Source organism: Ranitomeya variabilis, chromosome 1 (assembly GCF_051348905.1).
Source record: "Ranitomeya variabilis isolate aRanVar5 chromosome 1, aRanVar5.hap1, whole genome shotgun sequence".
Classification (NCBI taxonomy): domain Eukaryota; kingdom Metazoa; phylum Chordata; class Amphibia; order Anura; family Dendrobatidae; genus Ranitomeya; species Ranitomeya variabilis.
In genome coordinates, this window is record NC_135232.1 from 650008887 (window position 1) to 650027108 (window position 18222).

Genomic DNA, 18222 nt, shown 5'->3' on the forward strand with positions numbered 1-18222 from the left:
TATATCCCACAGGGGCACAGTCATGATTGTAATCATATAATACAGAATTTGGTGGCTTGGTAAATCAAACGTTATTTAGTATATGGGAAAAAAATCCCTATTTCAAGCCAAGCGAAACTGTAGTAAAATCTCCATGCTTACCCATAGTAGAGAGTGACCTCCAGGGCTTCCCAGGAGCCCCTTAAACAATGTTAAAGTTATGTACGCATGACGATGTATGCGGATCATACGCTGCGCACAGAAACGCTAATGTGAATCCGGCCTTACCGGCAGTAGTGTTACTGCTGATACGAACCTGCGCACCGGTGTTTCACACACTGTCAGGGTATGTGCACACGTAGTTTTGAGCTCTGCGGATTTTTCTGCAGCGGATTTGAGAAATCCGCAGGTAAAAGGCACTGCGTTTTACCTGCGGATTTTGTGCGGATTCCACCTGTGGATTCCTATCATGGAGCAGGTGTAAACCGCTGCGGAATCCGCACAAAGAATTGACATGCTGCGGAATGTAACCCGCAGCGTTTCCGTGCGTTTTTTCCGCAGCATGTGCACTGCGGATTGCGGTTTCCATAGGTTTACATTGTACTGTAAAAGCATGGAAAGCAGATCCACTGTGGATCCGCAGCAAAATCCGTAACGTGTGCACATACAGTTGTGGCCAAAAGTATTGACACCCCTGCAATTCTGTCAGATAATACTCAGTTTCTTCCTGAAAATGATTGCAAACACAAATTCTTTGTTATTATCTTCATTTAATTTGTCTTAAATGAAAAAACACAAAAAGAATTGTCCTAAAGCCAAATTGGACATAATTCCACACCAAACATAAAAAAAGGGTGGACAAAAGTATTGGCACTGTTTGAAAAATCATGTGATGCTTCTCTAATTAGTGTAATTAACAGCACCTGTAACTTACCTGTGGCACCTAACAGGTGTTAGCAATAACTAAATCACACTTGCAGCCCGTTGACATGGATTAAAGTTGACTCAACCTCTGTCCTGTGTCCTTGTGTGTACCACATTGAGCATGGAGAAAAGAAAGAAGACCAAAGAACTGTCTGAGGACTTGAGAAACCAAATTGTGAGGAAGCATGAGCAATCTCAAGGCTACAAGTCCATCTCCAAAGACCTGAATGTTCCTGTGTCTACCGTGCGCAGTATCATCAAGAAGTTTAATGCCCATGGCACTGTGGCTAACCTCCCTAGATGTGGACGGAAAAAAAAAATTGACAAGAGATTTCAACGTAAGATTGTGCGGATGTTGGATAAAGAACCTCCACTAACATCCAAACAAGTTCAAGCTGCCCTGCAGTCTGAGGTTACAACAGTGTCAACCCCTACTATCCGTCGGCGTCTGAATGAAAAGGGACTGTATGGTAGGAGACCCAGGAAGACCCCACTTCTTACCCCGAGACATAAAAAAGCCAGGCTGGAGTTTGCCAAAACTTACCTGAAAAAGCCTAAAAGGTTTTGGAAGAATGTTCTCTGGTCAAATGAGACAAAAGTAGAGCTTTTTGGGCAAAGGCATCAACATAGAGTTTACAGGAGAAAAAAAAGAGGCATTCAAAGAAAAGAACACGGTCCCTCCAGTCAAACATGGCGGAGGATCCCTGATGTTTTGGGGTTGCTTTGCTGCCTCTGGTACTGGACTGCTTGACCGTGTGCATGGCATTATGAAGTCTGAAGACTACCAACAAATTTTGCAGCATAATGTAGGGCCCAGTGTGAGAAAGCTGAGTCTCTCTCAGAGGTCATGGGTCTTCCAGCAGGACAATGACCCAAAACACACTTCAAAAAGCACTAGAAAATGGTTTGAGAGAAAGCACTGGAGACTCCAAAGGTGGCCAGCAATGAGTCCAGACCTGAATCCCTTAAAACACCTGTGGAGAGATCTAAAAATGGCAGTTTGGAGAAGGCACCCTTCAAATATCAGGGACCTGGAGCAGTTTGCCAAAGAAGAATGGTCTAAAATTCCAGCAGAGCATTGTAAGAAACTCATTGATGGTTACCGGAAGCGGTTGGTCGCAGTTATTTTGGCTAAAGGTTGTGCAACCAAGTATTAGGCTGAGGGTGCCAATACTTTTGTCTGGCCCATTTTTGGAGTTGTGTGTGAAATGATCAATGTTTTGCTTTTTGCTTAATTCTCTTTTGTGTTTTTTCATTTAAGACAAATTAAATGAAGATAATACTGAAGAATTTGTGTTTGCAATCATTTTCAGGAAGAAACTGAGTATTATCTGACAGAATTGCAGGGGTGTCAATACTTTTGGCCACAACTGTAGCCTCACACAGATGACAGCGTGGGAAACACCATAGGAAGCCGGTAAAAACGCAAACAAAAAATCAGCAAATCTACAAACATTTTTATACCTGCGTTTTTGCTACGGATTTGACTTACTCAATTGAAGTGAATGGGTGAAAAAAGCTGCAGAAACTCACAAAGAATTGACATGCTGCAGAAAAAAAATGCACTGCAAATAGTTAAGGAAATTTACTCATGTGCACAACACTTCAGGATAGTCATTGAATTACCTTACATAAGGTTTCTATAGCATTTTTGGCCCATTTCCACATGGGTAAAAACGCATCAAAAACGCACAGTGTGCACACAGCCTTACGGAGAAAGCGTATGATTACACGTGTTTTGCATGAGTTTTCAAAAATCTATTGATTAATGATGGTACTGGAAAATGCTGCATATTTGACACACGAAGTACTTTGTGTGAAATATGCAGCAAAAAATGCCAAGTGTGAACATACCCTAACTAGCTATTGAATCCGTTCTACACCTAGGTGGCGACAGAGGATTCATGTCCCGGCCCAAAGAGACCCTCGCAGCAATACCTCATAGGTAAGCTGTTGTGCCGGAGATAACAATATGCGTTCAGTGCTTACGCATACCGCGATCTCCTGGGCCACAATCCTCATCCCCGGATGCATAACTCTGTGGGGTCCAGACTGTGTAGGCGCGTCACGCAGTCTATAAAGGCATTGGACAAAGTGACGCTCCTACCATTATATTATAGGATCACTGGCACTAGGAAAGATCCTCTTCCAAGTTACTTTTTAATTGGTTCCAGTCCTTTTAACAAATTTAATCAGCTGTAAAACCCATTTAAACTTACATTACATATTTTATATGCTATGCATTTTAGGTTTAAAGGGGGTTATCCAAGAACATTTATGATCACAGGGTCTGCACTGCTAGGACGCCATGGTCTTGAGAATGGGGAGCCCGATCCCCAAATTCCAGCATTTACGTGGCTGACAGAAACAGCAGTGCAAATGACCGTATCAGAGAGATTGACGCATCACTGAATACTCGATATGTTGTGCATTGAAGGGGGAAACGGTGGGCTTGGAACCGGGTACTTCTGGTGAGTCACCCAGTAATCAATCATTTAACACTTATCCTGTGGAAGGATAATTAAAAAAAATGTATCATGTGAAAACCCCTTTAAGGGATTCTTTAAACAATTGGCCATTATAGATAGAAATGTAGGATGATCTAACTACTCCGCATCTTCCCAAGCAATTATTACAGAACAGAGAGCCTACAATGAAGCTGCACAACATCATACATGAAATATCGCTGATACAAGAAACATAAAACAAGTCTGTGCAGCTTTGGGAGGCAGCATACTGTATAGCAGATAAAATTTCAGATGCTCTCGTCAATATATAGATTTACATGTACTCAAGTTGTGCTGACCAAAAGAGAAAGGATTATAGGCCCAGTGCGATTGTTTTGTTGCCATTATTTGCCTGTTTATTATTACTACGCAAACATTATACATTGTGGAAATTTTCTGTAGGATGTGGGCAGACTATAGTACTTGCAGACAGTGGCATTTAAAAAAAAGTGAGAACTTTAATGGAGTTTGGCAGTTACTCCGAACTTCAGACCAGCCAGAGAAAGCGGAGCGATCGGAACGCAGACATCTTTTTAATGGGGCATGAAGATGTTAGAAGATGTAAGGGAATATGGAGAACTGAACTCGCTTTCCAATATAGCAGCTCAGAAGAAAAAAATGCACGGGCAAAGCTTCCACCGTCTGTCATGGACTGTGCTTATTTATTAAGAAGATGATCAGGCCAAAAATTACTTATTTAACATACGTACTGCAAAAATTCCTCTGCAGTTTTGTATAATTGATAGTTTACTGCTGAATCACCACACACATGGAAAAGCTGCGAAAAACCCAAATGATTCAAAGTTTCTCTACTTATACAATGAATATTAGTCTTTCACCCCCAAAGAAGATTATATTACAAAGTTGCTTGGTTACATTTTTATATCGGAAACTTTGCAGCTAAAATATATATTGCCAGCCAGTATGATTTATATAGGGGTTGATAAATCAACTTTTATTTCATATGCAAATGAGGGGTCTTGGGTGCACCATAACCCCCTCCAATATGCATATCAAGCACTTTAGCAGATCTTGATTGACAGCGCTCAATACATGTTCCTGCACACTGACACACACAGTGCGCTCCAATCCCTGACTCCTCTTTGAAGCCACATGGTCGCTACACTTCCAGGTGTATTAGTGCAGTGAGCGGCGGCCGCAGGCAGGAGTCGAGAATTAGAGCATGCCCGTACTTACGGAGTGCACGACCCTAGGTTCCTTCAGTGTCAGTGCACACAAATGTGGATCAATTTAGGCAAAGCTCATTCTAGGCAAGCGACCAGGTTCAGGGAGAGTGCTAAAATTAAATATGCAAATTGTTGGCTGTAAAGGTACACCGAATGGTCCTCGTTTGCATACAAAATAAAAGTAGGATTTCTTGGCCTGTAAAACACTATGCTGATACAAACTTTATAGGAGTCAAGTCCCCTACATAAATATTTAGGTAGTGTAATTTGTATTTCAGGGGTTTACAGACTTTTAACTTGCTGATTGATGGGGGTCCGACAGCTAGAATCCCCAGAAGAGAGCGGACATGTGCTTGCTCTGCATCTGTTCCATTCACTTAGCATGGGACTGCCGAGTGCATCGCTCGGCTGTTTCCAGCAGTCCCATAGATCATGAAGGGACTGGGCATAGGGGGCACTTTGTACTTTGTGAATAACCGTTTGAGGGTTACATTGTGCCCTTTCCCCAGACACCTACTGAAAACTGATCGGCAGGAGACCAACCCCTATGTCCTGTGCAGAATTGCTACAAACTCTTTGCTTTTAGGAAGATGCAGACAATTCCTACAGACGAACAAATCATGGGGACAGATGTGTGGTGTTTACAGTTACAATGTCCTTACCATTGCATGTAACAAAGTGTATAGGTCTGTAATAAAAATAATGCAAATAAGGCCACGGGGAGAGCTGGACTATAGCACAAAGGAGAATCATCTGCCTATTTTTTTTTTCTTTTTCCCCTCAAATTGTTAAACTATTACTAGTAGTAAGATTTGGATTTAAGAAAAAAAAAATCCTCAATGTGAACCACAAGTAAAGGAATAATTACGTAACTAGAAGGGGCTTTAGACTATCAGAAAATGTAATAAATTGTGTTACTTACTGAATGCTTTCTTGATGATGTTTGACAGTAGCAAAGATGATACCCACTGAACTCTCAACTTTTTTCTGTAAAGTAAAAAAAATATATATATATAATAATAATTTACTCATTTAACTGCTGCTGTTGCTGGTCTTCTGTGAAAAAGTCGCCTTTTTACGTTTCCCCAAGACCACTGGTAAGTTCCACAATCCTTCTGGAATGTTTCATGGCAATATAGCAAGGAGCAATATTTTATTTTACAATTAATCTGCCTCCAGATGATTTTACAATATGAAACGCATACATTAATAGATCAATTAGTCCTGATGAGGTAAGTGTACTGACTGATAATCCAGAACAACAAGGCTACATTTTTTTTTTTTTTTTTTTTAAAAGGAACCAATTTCATCCATAAACACGATGTACTAAGGGTTGAATAAAGTGAAATTGGCAAGGAAACTCCACAGAAGAATGAGCATGCAGATTTGAAATCAACATCGTACTTTCAATTTCATGCATATTTGTTTCCCACAATGCGAGAATGGAGTTTTAAAAAATTTTATTGTATTGTACTGTAAAAATCGCTGCAGTTTTATGATGCGGGATCTGCACAGCACATCAGTGACGTTTGAGTTAAGCACAACCTCCACCACCTAGCTGGATTGCCAGCTCCTCAGTGTCCCTCCTCCCTGCTGAGGTCTCGCACTGCTCAGTACAAGCTGAAGCCATCACTCTGGCTGGATTGAGAAGGAACATAGTTGGACTGATAAAATGCTCATTTTCATATCAAGTTTATACAGCGTTTCAGACTTGGATTTTTAAAGTAAATACATCAGATCTAAAATATACATGTTGTACTGAGATGTTTGCTGACAGATTAGCTTTAACCTTACAGCTATATTTCTACATTATAAGACTATATAAAATCACAAACTCAGATAATTTTGAATGAATATGCACCACGTGAGGAAAATGTAGAAAAGCACAAATTGTACCTGAAGCAGGCAAACAGAGTGAGCAGAATGAATGCTGGGAATGTCTCCCCCAAATGCCCTACACCCACATTCTGCACTGCGCAATGGGAAGAGAAGGGAATGTAATGTTGAGAAAATAAAAATTGTCACGTTCTCTTCAAGCCAAAACCAAGAGAAGCACATAAACACTGACATGTAAATAGGGTCTTACATATGTGGATTTTGCTGCAGATTCAAGGCAAAATCTGTTTCCCCCAGAAATCAGAATGAGTAATGCAGGATGCTTAATGCGCCGTGATGTGTTGTGAAACTCCATTAGCTCACAAACAGCCAAATAATTTGATTATCAGTCACAAATAATAATGCATACAATGAGTACTTAGTTGGGCTCCTTTCACACCAGGTTTTTGTACTTTTTTAAAAACAAGCTCACGTTTTTATTTTGTAAACAAAAAAAAAGTTCATATTAAAACCAGTGTTAGGGTATGGCTCCACGGTACGGCTTGCCGGCGGGATCGCCGCAGCGGCAAAGCCGCTCGGCGCTAAGCCCCGCCCCCTTTCTGGGACGCGATGGTGCCGGATGTGTACAGTACACATCCGGGATCATCGCACCCCTCGCCATACGGCCCTGTGATATGCCTTGCGGGGACGCTGCGCAAGGTGTACGGACATGCTGCGTTCTGAAAAGACGCGCAGCATGTCCGGAGCCGCAGGGCCGCCGCGTGCGGGTTTCCACGCATAGTGGAGACGGGATTTCATAAAATCCCCTCCACTATGCTGGAACATCTGGACGCTGCTTGTTTGACGCTGCAGCGTCAAACAAGCAGCGTTTACGTACCGTGGAAACATACCCTAAGAGGATTCAAGTGCAAGTCAACTTCCCCCCCCCCCCCCCCTCTACACACGTTGCATTAATTTGCATTTTTTTTTGTTATTGAAAAAAATATGATCCTTTTCAAATGATATATGGGTCGGTAACAGCAGGAAATCGTGCAACTCGTTTCTGGGAAATAAAAAAAAAAAAAATGCTAATATATGAAAACAATTACAAAAATTTTCCATAGACTACAGTAAACAAGCATTTTTTTTTTTAATGGAATGAGAGGCACAGACTGCTTATTTGCATCCTGTAAACAATTTAATCAAAAGGGACATGTGCACAAATGTATGAAAGCCGATACCGATGCGTCTAATCTTTTATCCGTTGTACTCTATGTAAATACAAACTTGTCCTTCATTCATTTTTTTTTACATTACAAACAAATAGCTGTTGCAGTAAAGTGGATCGGCAAATCACATGCCAAAAGTAAAAGGGGCATCTTAAAGGGAACCTGTCACCCCCCCCCCAGGCGTTTGTTACTAAAAGAGCCACCTTGTGCAGCACTAATGCTGCATTTGGACAAGGTGGCACTTTTAGTTATGCTCCCTGCACACGCTGAAATAAACACTTATAAAATGTGCCCCCTCATACCGTGAAATTGCAAGGGAGGCGGGCCTTTCCCTTCTAATTAGACGCAGCACAGCCGTCATTCATGTCCCCTTGGCGCCGCCTCCTGACCGTTGTCTGAATCTGTCCCGGAGCCTGTGCTGTGTTGTTTACCCTTGCGCATGCGCAGTTAGCGCTGCCCGTCTTCTGACATCATTTGGTGTCAGGATGACTGCGCCTGTGCGGCCGCGCTGACCGAGATCACACCTCGCAGTGTCTTCAGATTTATTCACACTGCGGGGCTGGGATTCCTGGCCATGCGCAGTGCATACCTTTGCCTCTCACTCATCTCCTTCTGCCTTCTTTAGACTGTGCGGCGTCACGGCCGTGGCATGCGCTTAATCAGCTGACGCCGCACAGTCTGAAGAAGACGGATGGAGATGAGTGAGAGGCGAAGATATGCACTGCGCATGCCCATGAATCCCAGCCCCGCAGTGTGAATAAATCAGAAGACACTGCAGGGCGGCCGCACAGGCGCAGTAAGCCTGACAACAAATTATGTCAGAAGACGGGCAGCGCTCACTGCGCATGCCCAAGGGATAACAACACAGCGCAGGCTACGGGACAGATTCAAACAACGCTGAGGAGGCGGCGCCCGGCACCAAGGGGACATGAATGATGGCTGTGCTGCGTCTAATTAGAAGGGAAAAGCCCGCCTCGCTGGCGATTTCACGGTATGAGGGGGTCACATTTTATAAGTGATTATTTCAGCGCGTGCAGGGATCATAACTAAAAGAGCCACCTTGTCCGAATGCAGCATTAGTGCTGCACAAGTTGGCTCATTTAGTTACAAACGCCTGAGGGGGGTGACAGGTTCCCTTTAAGGGGCTCCACAATCCCTACAATTTAAATTAACAGAATCTTTGGGATAGATCACCAATATAAGATCAGCTGGGGTCAGACACCAAGCATTTCCCAACGATTTGGTGTGGTCACCTCCAAACAGGGAATGGAGCTGGGCTGTACTAGTTACCTAATTGTGGGCGTGCCGGCATATATTAAAACGGGTGAGCATAAATACGAATAGATAGTATCCTACAGACCATAAGAGTCTTACATGATGTAACAAAGACTGAATGTTCCAAAATATGTACACTCTCTGAAACACGAAGGGTATGTTCCTATGGGTGTCTGTGGACGCATAGTGGAAATCCCATCCACTATGCTGTAATACCTGGACGCTGTGGGTTGGCTGCTGCACAAGTACACATCGATTACTTATCTGCACATACCCCAAGTATTTTTTTTTTTTTTACATTTCAGCAGTGTTTATTTTAGTTTTTTAAATGGCATTCACCGTATGGGTTATGGCAGTTTTAGATCTTGGGTCGTTATCACTACATCCATTACAAACGTGGTTTACTTGTCGAGTTTATACATAACTTTTTAATGCTTTACCGTAAATCAAATAAATAGGTACCAAAAAAAGTTTTAGAATTCAGAAAAAGTTTTTTGTTTTTTTAATGCTTTATTTTGAACTTTTTTTTTTTTTTTACTATTTTGTTTCCTTCAATTGGCCACATACAGCAATATTCTCTTACAATTAGCACCATATACCGTATATAGTCGTGTATAAGCCGAGATTTTCAGCACATTTTTTTGTGCTGAAAACGCCCCCCTCGGCTTATACACGATTCATTGTGCAGAAAATCGGCGGGGGAGGGGGAGCGGCGGCAGGAGTCGGTTAACAGAAGACATCATACTCACCCTCCTCGCATCTCCGTCCCGGCAGCTCTTCCTGTGCGGTCACGTGGTACCGTTCACTAAGGTAATGAATATGTGCGCATCTCCACTCCCATAGGCGTGGAGCGCATATTGATTACCTTAATGAGCGGTACCACGTGACTGCTCAGCACAGGAGAGCTTGCCGCGCAGGGACATCGAAGATACAGCAAAGGCGCAAGGAAGGCGAGTAGGATGGGGGGGTAGGGTGAGCAATGCGTACAACAGGGGGAGCCACACATACCAGGACAGGACGGAGGGAGCCACACACCAGGACAGGGATGAGGAGTCAATGCATACCTGGCTTATACTCGAGTCAATGAGCTTACCCAGTTTTCCGTGGCAAAATTAGGTGCCTCGGCTTATACTCGAGTATATACGGTAGTAATTCTGGCAAACAACTTAGTTATGTCCCCACATCCTGGACCCCCTTATAGCAATGCCCCATCCAGGAGTAATGTCCTCTGTGTGCAAAAAGAAAAAATTCATCTCACATGTCCTCAGTGTCCTTTCTGCATATGCAGCCGTGTGTTTAGACCCCTGGTCTACAGCCTGCAATAACCCCGCTGCAACCTCACCACTACCAGAGCTGCTGCAACCCTCCCAACCTGCTGTCTCCTTCCCCTCTGTACTAGCCGGTTACTGTTTGTCCACTGTAATATACACTGTGTTCCAAATTATTATGCACAAAGAGTTTAGGAGTGATAAGGTTAGAATTTTTTTGTTTGTCATTTAAACTTATTGATGGTGATGTGTGTCAGGGCTCTTTATATCACTGAAAGCAATTGCAGATACCTGTGCAAATTAGTTTGGCAGGTGTGTCCAAATAAAGACAAGACTACTTAAGAAGGCTGTTCCACATTATTAAGCAGCCTACATTTTTTGCCAAAATGGGAAAGAAAAAGGATGTGTCGGGTGCTGAGAAGCAACAAATTGTGGAGTATTTAGGTTAAGGCATGACTACAATCAACATTGCCAAGACACTTCATCGTGATCATCGCACAATCAAGAAGTATGTAGCTGATTCCTAGCACACACGTGTGCGTGCTGATAAGGAAAAATTGAGGACTCTTTCCAACAGGCAATTGTGTAAGGTTAAAAGAGCAGCTGCAAAAATGCCTTGTCATAGCAGCAGACAAGTTTTTGAAGCTGCTGGTGCCTCCAACGTCCCCAGAACAACAAGATGCAGGGTCCTTCAGAGGTTTGCAGCTGTGTGTAAGCCATCCTGTCGACCACCTCTATCCACTGCAACAAGCAGAAACGGCTCCAGTGGGCCAAACGATACATGAAGACTGACTTCCAAACTGTTTTGTTCACCGATGAGTGCCGTGCAACGCTCGATGGTCCAGATGGATGGAGTGGAGGATGGCTGGTTGATGGACACCCCATGAAAACACGGCTAAGGCGCCAACAAGGAGGAGGTGGAGTAATGTTTTGGGCTGGAATAATGGGGAGAGAGATTGTCGGCCCCTTTATGATCCCTGAAGGGGTAAAGATGAACTCCATAATCTATGTGGAGTTTCTAAAACAACACTTCCTGCCATGGTTCAAGAGGAAGAACCGTGCTTTCCGCAGCAAGATCATTTTCATACATGATAATGCACCGTCTCATGCTGCAAAAAACACATCTGCATCTCTGGCTGCTATGGGCATAAAAGAGGACAAACTTATGGTGTGGCCACCATCTTCCCCTGACCTCAACCCCAATGAGAACCCCTGGAGCATCATCAAAAGGAGTGTCTATGATGGCGGGAGGCAGTTCACATCTAAGCAACAGCTCTGGGAGGGTATTCTGTCCACATGCAAAACAACTGAAGCAGAAACCATCCAAAAACTGACAAATTCAATGGACGAGAGAGTTCAGAAGCTTCTTTCGAACAAGGGGTCCTATGTGCAAATGTAACATCACCTAGAATAAAGTTTTCACTTGAAAACTGTTTGATTTCATTTTGTAATAAGCTGATAATGCTTATAACTTCACAATTGAACATTTTTTTGTTCAAAATAAAAAAAAAGGTTGAAAACTCTGTTGGGCATAATAATTTGGAACATGCATTTTGAGTGTTTATTTTTTTTAAAAAGATACTGTTTTCATAGGCAGTTTGTTCCAAAACATTGCAATTATACTAGAATAGTAGATGACTGGAAAATAACAATGACTGCAATTCAGATAGGTAATTTAGAGAAAATATGAGGAAATATTATTTGCATAATAATTTGGAACACAGTGTATGTGTTTTGTATGTAAACCCTCGTCACGTGTACAGCACCCTGGAAACAATCTTACTTTTAAAAGAAATAAGGATATCAGAAAGCAGTGTTATGCAATCACAAGTGTAAAAGCCACTAATACAGTTGCCAAGCACATTACAGTGACACTTCAGTTAGTGCAAGACACCGGTAACATATCGCCTGAGCTGTGACGTCACGTGTGATATAACCCAGTATTAGGGGATACGATCCTGAACACCATTGGAGCATTTCTTACTAATACTTCCGTCTCTCTGAGCCCTATAACTCGTACAAGAATGGCATCGCAATGCTCAGACTGGCTGTCTGCTCTCCTGACCTGAGCTTGACAGCTGCAGAGAAATACATTCTGTCAAGCTCAGGTCAGGAGAGCCGCCGGCCAGTCCAAGGATTGCAATGCTATCCTCGAACGAATTATACGGCCATCTGCCTGCACCCTTGGGGCGCATTTAGATGTCCATACAAATCAGTCATAGACCGGACCCCAATGCACCGACTGGACATGGGTCTCCCGAAAGGAGAGTAATAGCTTTAGGCCGGTTTCAAACGTCAGTGGCTCCGGTACATGTGGTGACAGTTTTCTCACGTACCGGAGACATTGACTCACGTAGACACATTAAAATCGAAGTGTCTCTGCACATGTCAGTGTGTTTTCACGGACCGTGTGTCCGTTTGAAAAACACGGACCCATTAAAGTCAATGGGTCCGTGTAAAACACGTACCGCACACGGATGCTGTCCGTGTGCCGTGCAGGAGACAGCGCTACAGTAAGCCAGTAAGCGCTGTCCCCCCAGCGTGGTGCTGAAGCCGCCATTCATCCCTTCTCTCCAGCAGCGTTTGCTGGAGAAGGAATGAAAAATCAATGTTTTTTTTTTTTTGTGGTTAAAATAAAGATCCTTGTCACCACCCCTCCCACCCCCTGTGCGCCCGCCCGCTGGAAATAAAATACTCACCCAGCTCCCTCGATGCTTCCTCTCAGCGCCGCAGCTTGTCCTGTATGAGCGGTCACGTGGTGCCGCTCATTAGTGATGAATATGCGGCTCCACCTCCCATAGGGGTGGAGCCGCATATTCATCACTGTAATGAGCGGTACCACGTGACCGCTCATACAGGAAGAAGCTGCGACGCTGAGAGGAAGCATCAAGGGAGCCGGGTGAGTATTTTATTTCCAGCGGGCGGGCGCACAGGGGGTGGTGACAAGGATCTTTATTTTAACCACAAAAAAAACCAAAACATTGATTTTTCATTCCTTCTCTCCAGCAAACGCTGCTGGGAAGAAGGAATGAATTCCGGCTTCAGCACCAGATGCAGGGGACAGCGCTTATCTCTAGCGGTCTCCTGCACGGTCCGTGTGGTATCCAGTCGGCACACGGCTGCCGCACGTGTGCCACACTGATGTGCCACGTGAGCACACGGACACGGATAACTCCGGTACCGATTTTTCCGGTACCGGAATTATCTGGACGTGTGAGACTGGCCTTAGAGAAATATATAGACATCACACTCAGGTCAGGAGAGCCGCAGCACTGTGCACTGTAGTCCCATCTATGGCCGATTGCACATACATATAAATGCACTATTACACCTACAGCAAGATATGGAAATGACAAATTTAACTATACATGAAAGCCAAGAAAATAATAAAAATATATATATTTATAGCAGAGTGTAAAAAATTGCAAAACATATTGATTTATTTTAGTATGTAGTATGGGCGCATCACACATAAATCCCCATATTTACAGCATCGGCTGCTATCACTAAGATTATTAATGGCTGTCTGAGGAATTGATGGGGATAGGGGATTGCAATTCTTCCCCGTGAACGAGGAATTCCCAGTAAGTGCGGGTCATAAGAATGCTCTGCTTCTGAATGCAAAAATCATCAAGAACCGCTGTAGGCGGGTGCTGTGCAATTTCTGACCAATGACGTCACATTTATGCTCGATGGAGGACAAGTCTGGAGACGCTGCGGATTTGACACTTTTTTGTGCGGATTTTCTGCGTTTTTTACCCCTGCAGATTTCTATAATGGAATAGGTACAAAAACGCTGCAGATCCGCAAAAAAGAAGTGACATGCTCCTTCTTTTAATCCCCAGCGTTTCCGCACGGAATTTTCCGCACCATTAGCACAGCGGTTTTTTGTTTTACCATTGATTTATATTGTACTGTAAATCATTTGCGGATCTGCAGCGTTTCTGCACCGCAAAAAAACGCTGCGGATCTGCAGGAAATCCGCAACGTGTGCACATAGCCTAAGTGTGTAATAAGCTTGCTACTATGACCTGCAGGATCTCCGGACTTGTCTCCTATCGAGCACATCTGGGATGACATTGGTTGGTAGTTACACAGGTGCTGCCAGCAGCGCATCTTGATGATTTGCAGAAGTGCATTCAGCGCACAGAACAGACAAAAATATCATTGATATCAGCCAAGGCTGGAAGTGCCCAGACTTCTACTCGTGTCCTCATACTCCATACTGAAGAAATAGAGATGGTTTGAAACTTTTGTTCCCATTTTTCACTATTTGCATAATATTACAATGTCTATTCATCCTGGGATTTCCATAAGTTTTGATTCTTGGTGCTGCAATTTTAATGTTGTGGAGAATATATATATTTATTACACACCGTCAGTGACGTGATACCAGACTCACTGACAGCCGTCTGGGACATGAGAAGTGTGGGCGGCTGTGGAGCAGCAGAAAGTTGCACAGGAGCCTGTAACATTGCGACTATGACTGACCTTCCCCCGCACAGCCCCTACCTGCTCCACAGAGGTCTCCGTGGGCGTGAGGTCATCCCTCAGCCGCTCGGCGGCGTGCTTCTCCCGGGTACACCGCAGTGCCGCTTCCCTGCACTCCGCCATGACTGGCAGACCACACGCCTACTACCAGCTACGGCGGCCCGGCAGGGTATAACTAGTGAAACGGCGAACAGATCCACGCCCAAGTGTCAGCGGGGACTGGGTAGAAGTCAGGCAGTGTTAGCTTAGAGCGCCATCTAGTGGATTTCTGGGATATCACTTGTGGTGGAATCCACGCTGCAGTGCACAGGCAGGAAAGTTACTACAGTGATGTGTGGCGGCGTCTGTGCAACACACAAGTGCCCGGAGACTACCTGTGCTCGGAAACCAATAACTACCTGTGCCCGGAAACCGATAACTACCTGTGCCCGGAAACCGATAACTACCTGTGCCCGGAAACCGATAACTACCTGTGCTCGGAAACCAATAACTACCTGTGCCCGGAAACCGATAACTACCTGTGCCCGGAAACCGATGACTACCTGTGCCCGGAAACCGATGACTACCTGTGCCCGGAAACCGATGACTACCTGTGCCCGGAAACCGATGACTACCTGTGCCCGGAGACTACCTGTGCTCGGAAACCAATAACTACCTGTGCCCGGAAACCGATAACTACCTGTGCCCGGAAACCGATAACTACCTGTGCTCGGAAACCAATAACTACCTGTGCCCGGAAACCGATAACTACCTGTGCCCGGAAACCGATAACTACCTGTGCTCGGAAACCAATAACTACCTGTGCACGGAAACCGATGACTACCTGTGCCTGGAAACCGATGACTACCTGTGCCCGGAAACCGATGACTACCTGTGCCCGGAAACCGATGACTCCCTGTGCCCGGAAACCGATGACTCCCTGTGCCCGGAAACCGATGACTCCCTGTGCCCGGAAACCGATGACTCCCTGTGCCCGGAAACCGATGACTCCCTGTGCCCGGAAACCGATGACTACCTGTGTCTGGAAACCGATGACTACCTGTGCCCGGAAACCGATGACTACCTGTGTCTGGAAACCGATAACTACTAGTGTTGAGCATTCCGATACCGCAAGTATCGGGTATCGGCCGATATTTGCTGTATCGGAATTCCGATACCGAGATCCGATACTTTTGTGGTATCGGGTATCGGTATCGAAACAACATTAATGTAAAAATGTGTAAAAGAGAGAATTAAAATAAAAAATATTGCTATACTCACCTCTCCGACGCAGCCTGCACCTTACCGAGGGAAGCGGCAGCGTTCTTTGTTTAAAATTTGCGCTTTTCTTTCCTTACGTGAAGTCCCGGCTTTGTGATTGGTTGCGTCGCAGTCACATGGGCGACGCAACCAATCACAAGCCGTGACGTCACGGGAGGCTGGACACGCGCGCATTTTAAAATGCGCGCGTGTCCAGCCTCCCGGCTTGTGATTGGTTGACCGCGAAGCAACCAATCACAAGCCGGGACGTCACGGGAGGTTGGACGCGCGCGTGTCCAGCCTCCCGGCTTGTGATTGGTTGACCGCGAAGCAACCAATCACAAGCCGGGACGTCACGGGAGGTTGGACAAGCGCGCATTTTAAAATGCGCGCGTGTCCAGCCTCCCGGCTTGTGATTGGTTGATCGCAACGCAACCAATCACAAGCCGGGACGTCACGGGAGGCTGGACAAGCGCGCATTTTAAGCGGCTTGTGATTGGTTGCGTCGCCCATGTGACTGCGACGCAACCAATCACAAAGCCGGGACGTAATTTTAAAATCCTTAAGGACCTGAAATTACGTCACGGCTTGCTGTGATTGGTTGCGTCGCCCATGTGACTGCGACGCAACCAATCACAAAGCCGGGACTTCACGTAAGGAAAGAAAAGCGCGAATTTTAAACAAAGAACGCTGCCGCTTCCCTCGGTAAGGTGCAGGCTGCGTCGGAGAGGTGAGTATAGCAATATTTTTTATTTTAATTCTCTCTTTTACACATTAATATGGATCCCAGGGCCTGAAGGAGAGTTTCCTCTCCTTCAGACCCTGAGAACCATCAGGAATACCGTCCGATACTTGAGTCCCATTGACTTGTATTGGTATCGGGTATCGGTATCGGATTGGATCCGATACTTTGCCGGTATCGGCCGATACTTTCCGATACCGATACTTTCAAGTATCGGACGGTATCGCTCAACACTAATGACTACCTGTGCCCGGAAATCGATGACTACCTGTGCCCGGAATTCGATAACTACCTGTGCCCGGAAACCAATAACTATCTGTGCCTGGAAACCCATAACTGATAAAGGCATAATGAGGAAGGTTTCTGCCAGGCAAGTTCATCGGATTAAGAGGACGGCTGCTAAAATACCATTACAAAGCAGCAAACAGATATTTGAAGTTGCTGGTCCCTCAAACCTCAAGGTGTAGACTCCTTCAAAGGCTTGCTGTGGTGCATAAACCTACTATTCAGCCACCCTTAAACAGTGTTCACAAGCAGAAATGGTTGCAGTGGGCCCAGATATACATGAAGACTAATTTTCAAACAGTCTTGTTTACTGATGAGTGTTGAGCAACCCTGGATGGTCCAGATTGATGGAGTAGTGGATGGTTGGTGGATGGCCACCATGTCCCAACAAGGCTGCAACGTCAGCGAGGAGGTGGAGGAGTCATGTTTTGGGCTGGAATAATGGGGAAACAGCTGGTAGGGCCCTTTAAGGTTCCTGAAGATATGAAAATGACCTCTGCAAAGTACATAGAGTTTCTGACTGACAACTTTCTTCCATGGTGTAAAAAGCAGAAACGTGCCTTCAGGAGAAAAATCATCTACACTGGCTACCCATCCAATCCAGAATCCAGTACAAAACTACTACCCTCATCCACAAAGCACTCCATGGCTCAGCACCACCCTACATCTCCTCTCTGGTCTCAGTCTACCAACCTACCCGTGCCCTCCGCTCTGCTAATGACCTCAGGTTAGCATCCTCAATAATCAGAACCTCCCACTCCCGTCTCCAAGACTTTACACGTGCGGCGCCGATTCTTTGGAATGCACTACCTAGGTTAATACAATTAATCCCCAATCCCCACAGTTTTAAGCGTGCACTAAAAACTCATTTGTTCAGATTGGCCTACCGCCTCAACGCATTAACCTAATTATCCCTGTGTGGCCTATTAATAAAAAACAACAACATAATCACGTTCCTCCATCATGTTCTCATACACTTTATGCAGTTAATAGCCTCTGTGTCTGTACTGTTACATACTTAGGCAGTTAACTGGTTCATGCAGCTTTACATGAACACCCGAGCCTTACACTATGGCTGGTCCAAATAACTAAAGCAATTGTTACCATCCACCTCTCGTGTCTCCCCTTTTCCTCATAGATTGTAAGCTTGCGAGCAGCAGGGCCCTCATTCCTCCTGGTATCTGTTTTGAACTGTGATTTCTGTTATGCTGTAATGTCTGTTGTCTGTATAAGTCCCCTCTATAAGTTGTAAAGCGCTGCGGAATATGTTGGCGCTATATA

General features: G+C 44.8%; 1 protein-coding gene across 1 annotated transcript in view; it reads right to left on the minus strand.

Moving 5' to 3' along the window:
- The window catches only part of FNTB (farnesyltransferase, CAAX box, subunit beta), a 46678-nt gene extending 31671 nt beyond the window's left edge, over nucleotides 1-15007 (minus strand). Inside the window, exons 1-2 of the mRNA XM_077262458.1 lie at nucleotides 14697-15007; nucleotides 5520-5584 (exon numbers count right to left, since the gene is read on the minus strand). Coding sequence (XP_077118573.1) covers nucleotides 5520-5584; nucleotides 14697-14798 — 167 coding nt within the window. The 5' untranslated portion in view covers nucleotides 14799-15007. The remainder of the gene's footprint in view (nucleotides 1-5519; nucleotides 5585-14696) is intronic.
- Between the last annotated feature and the right edge of the window lie 3215 nt (nucleotides 15008-18222).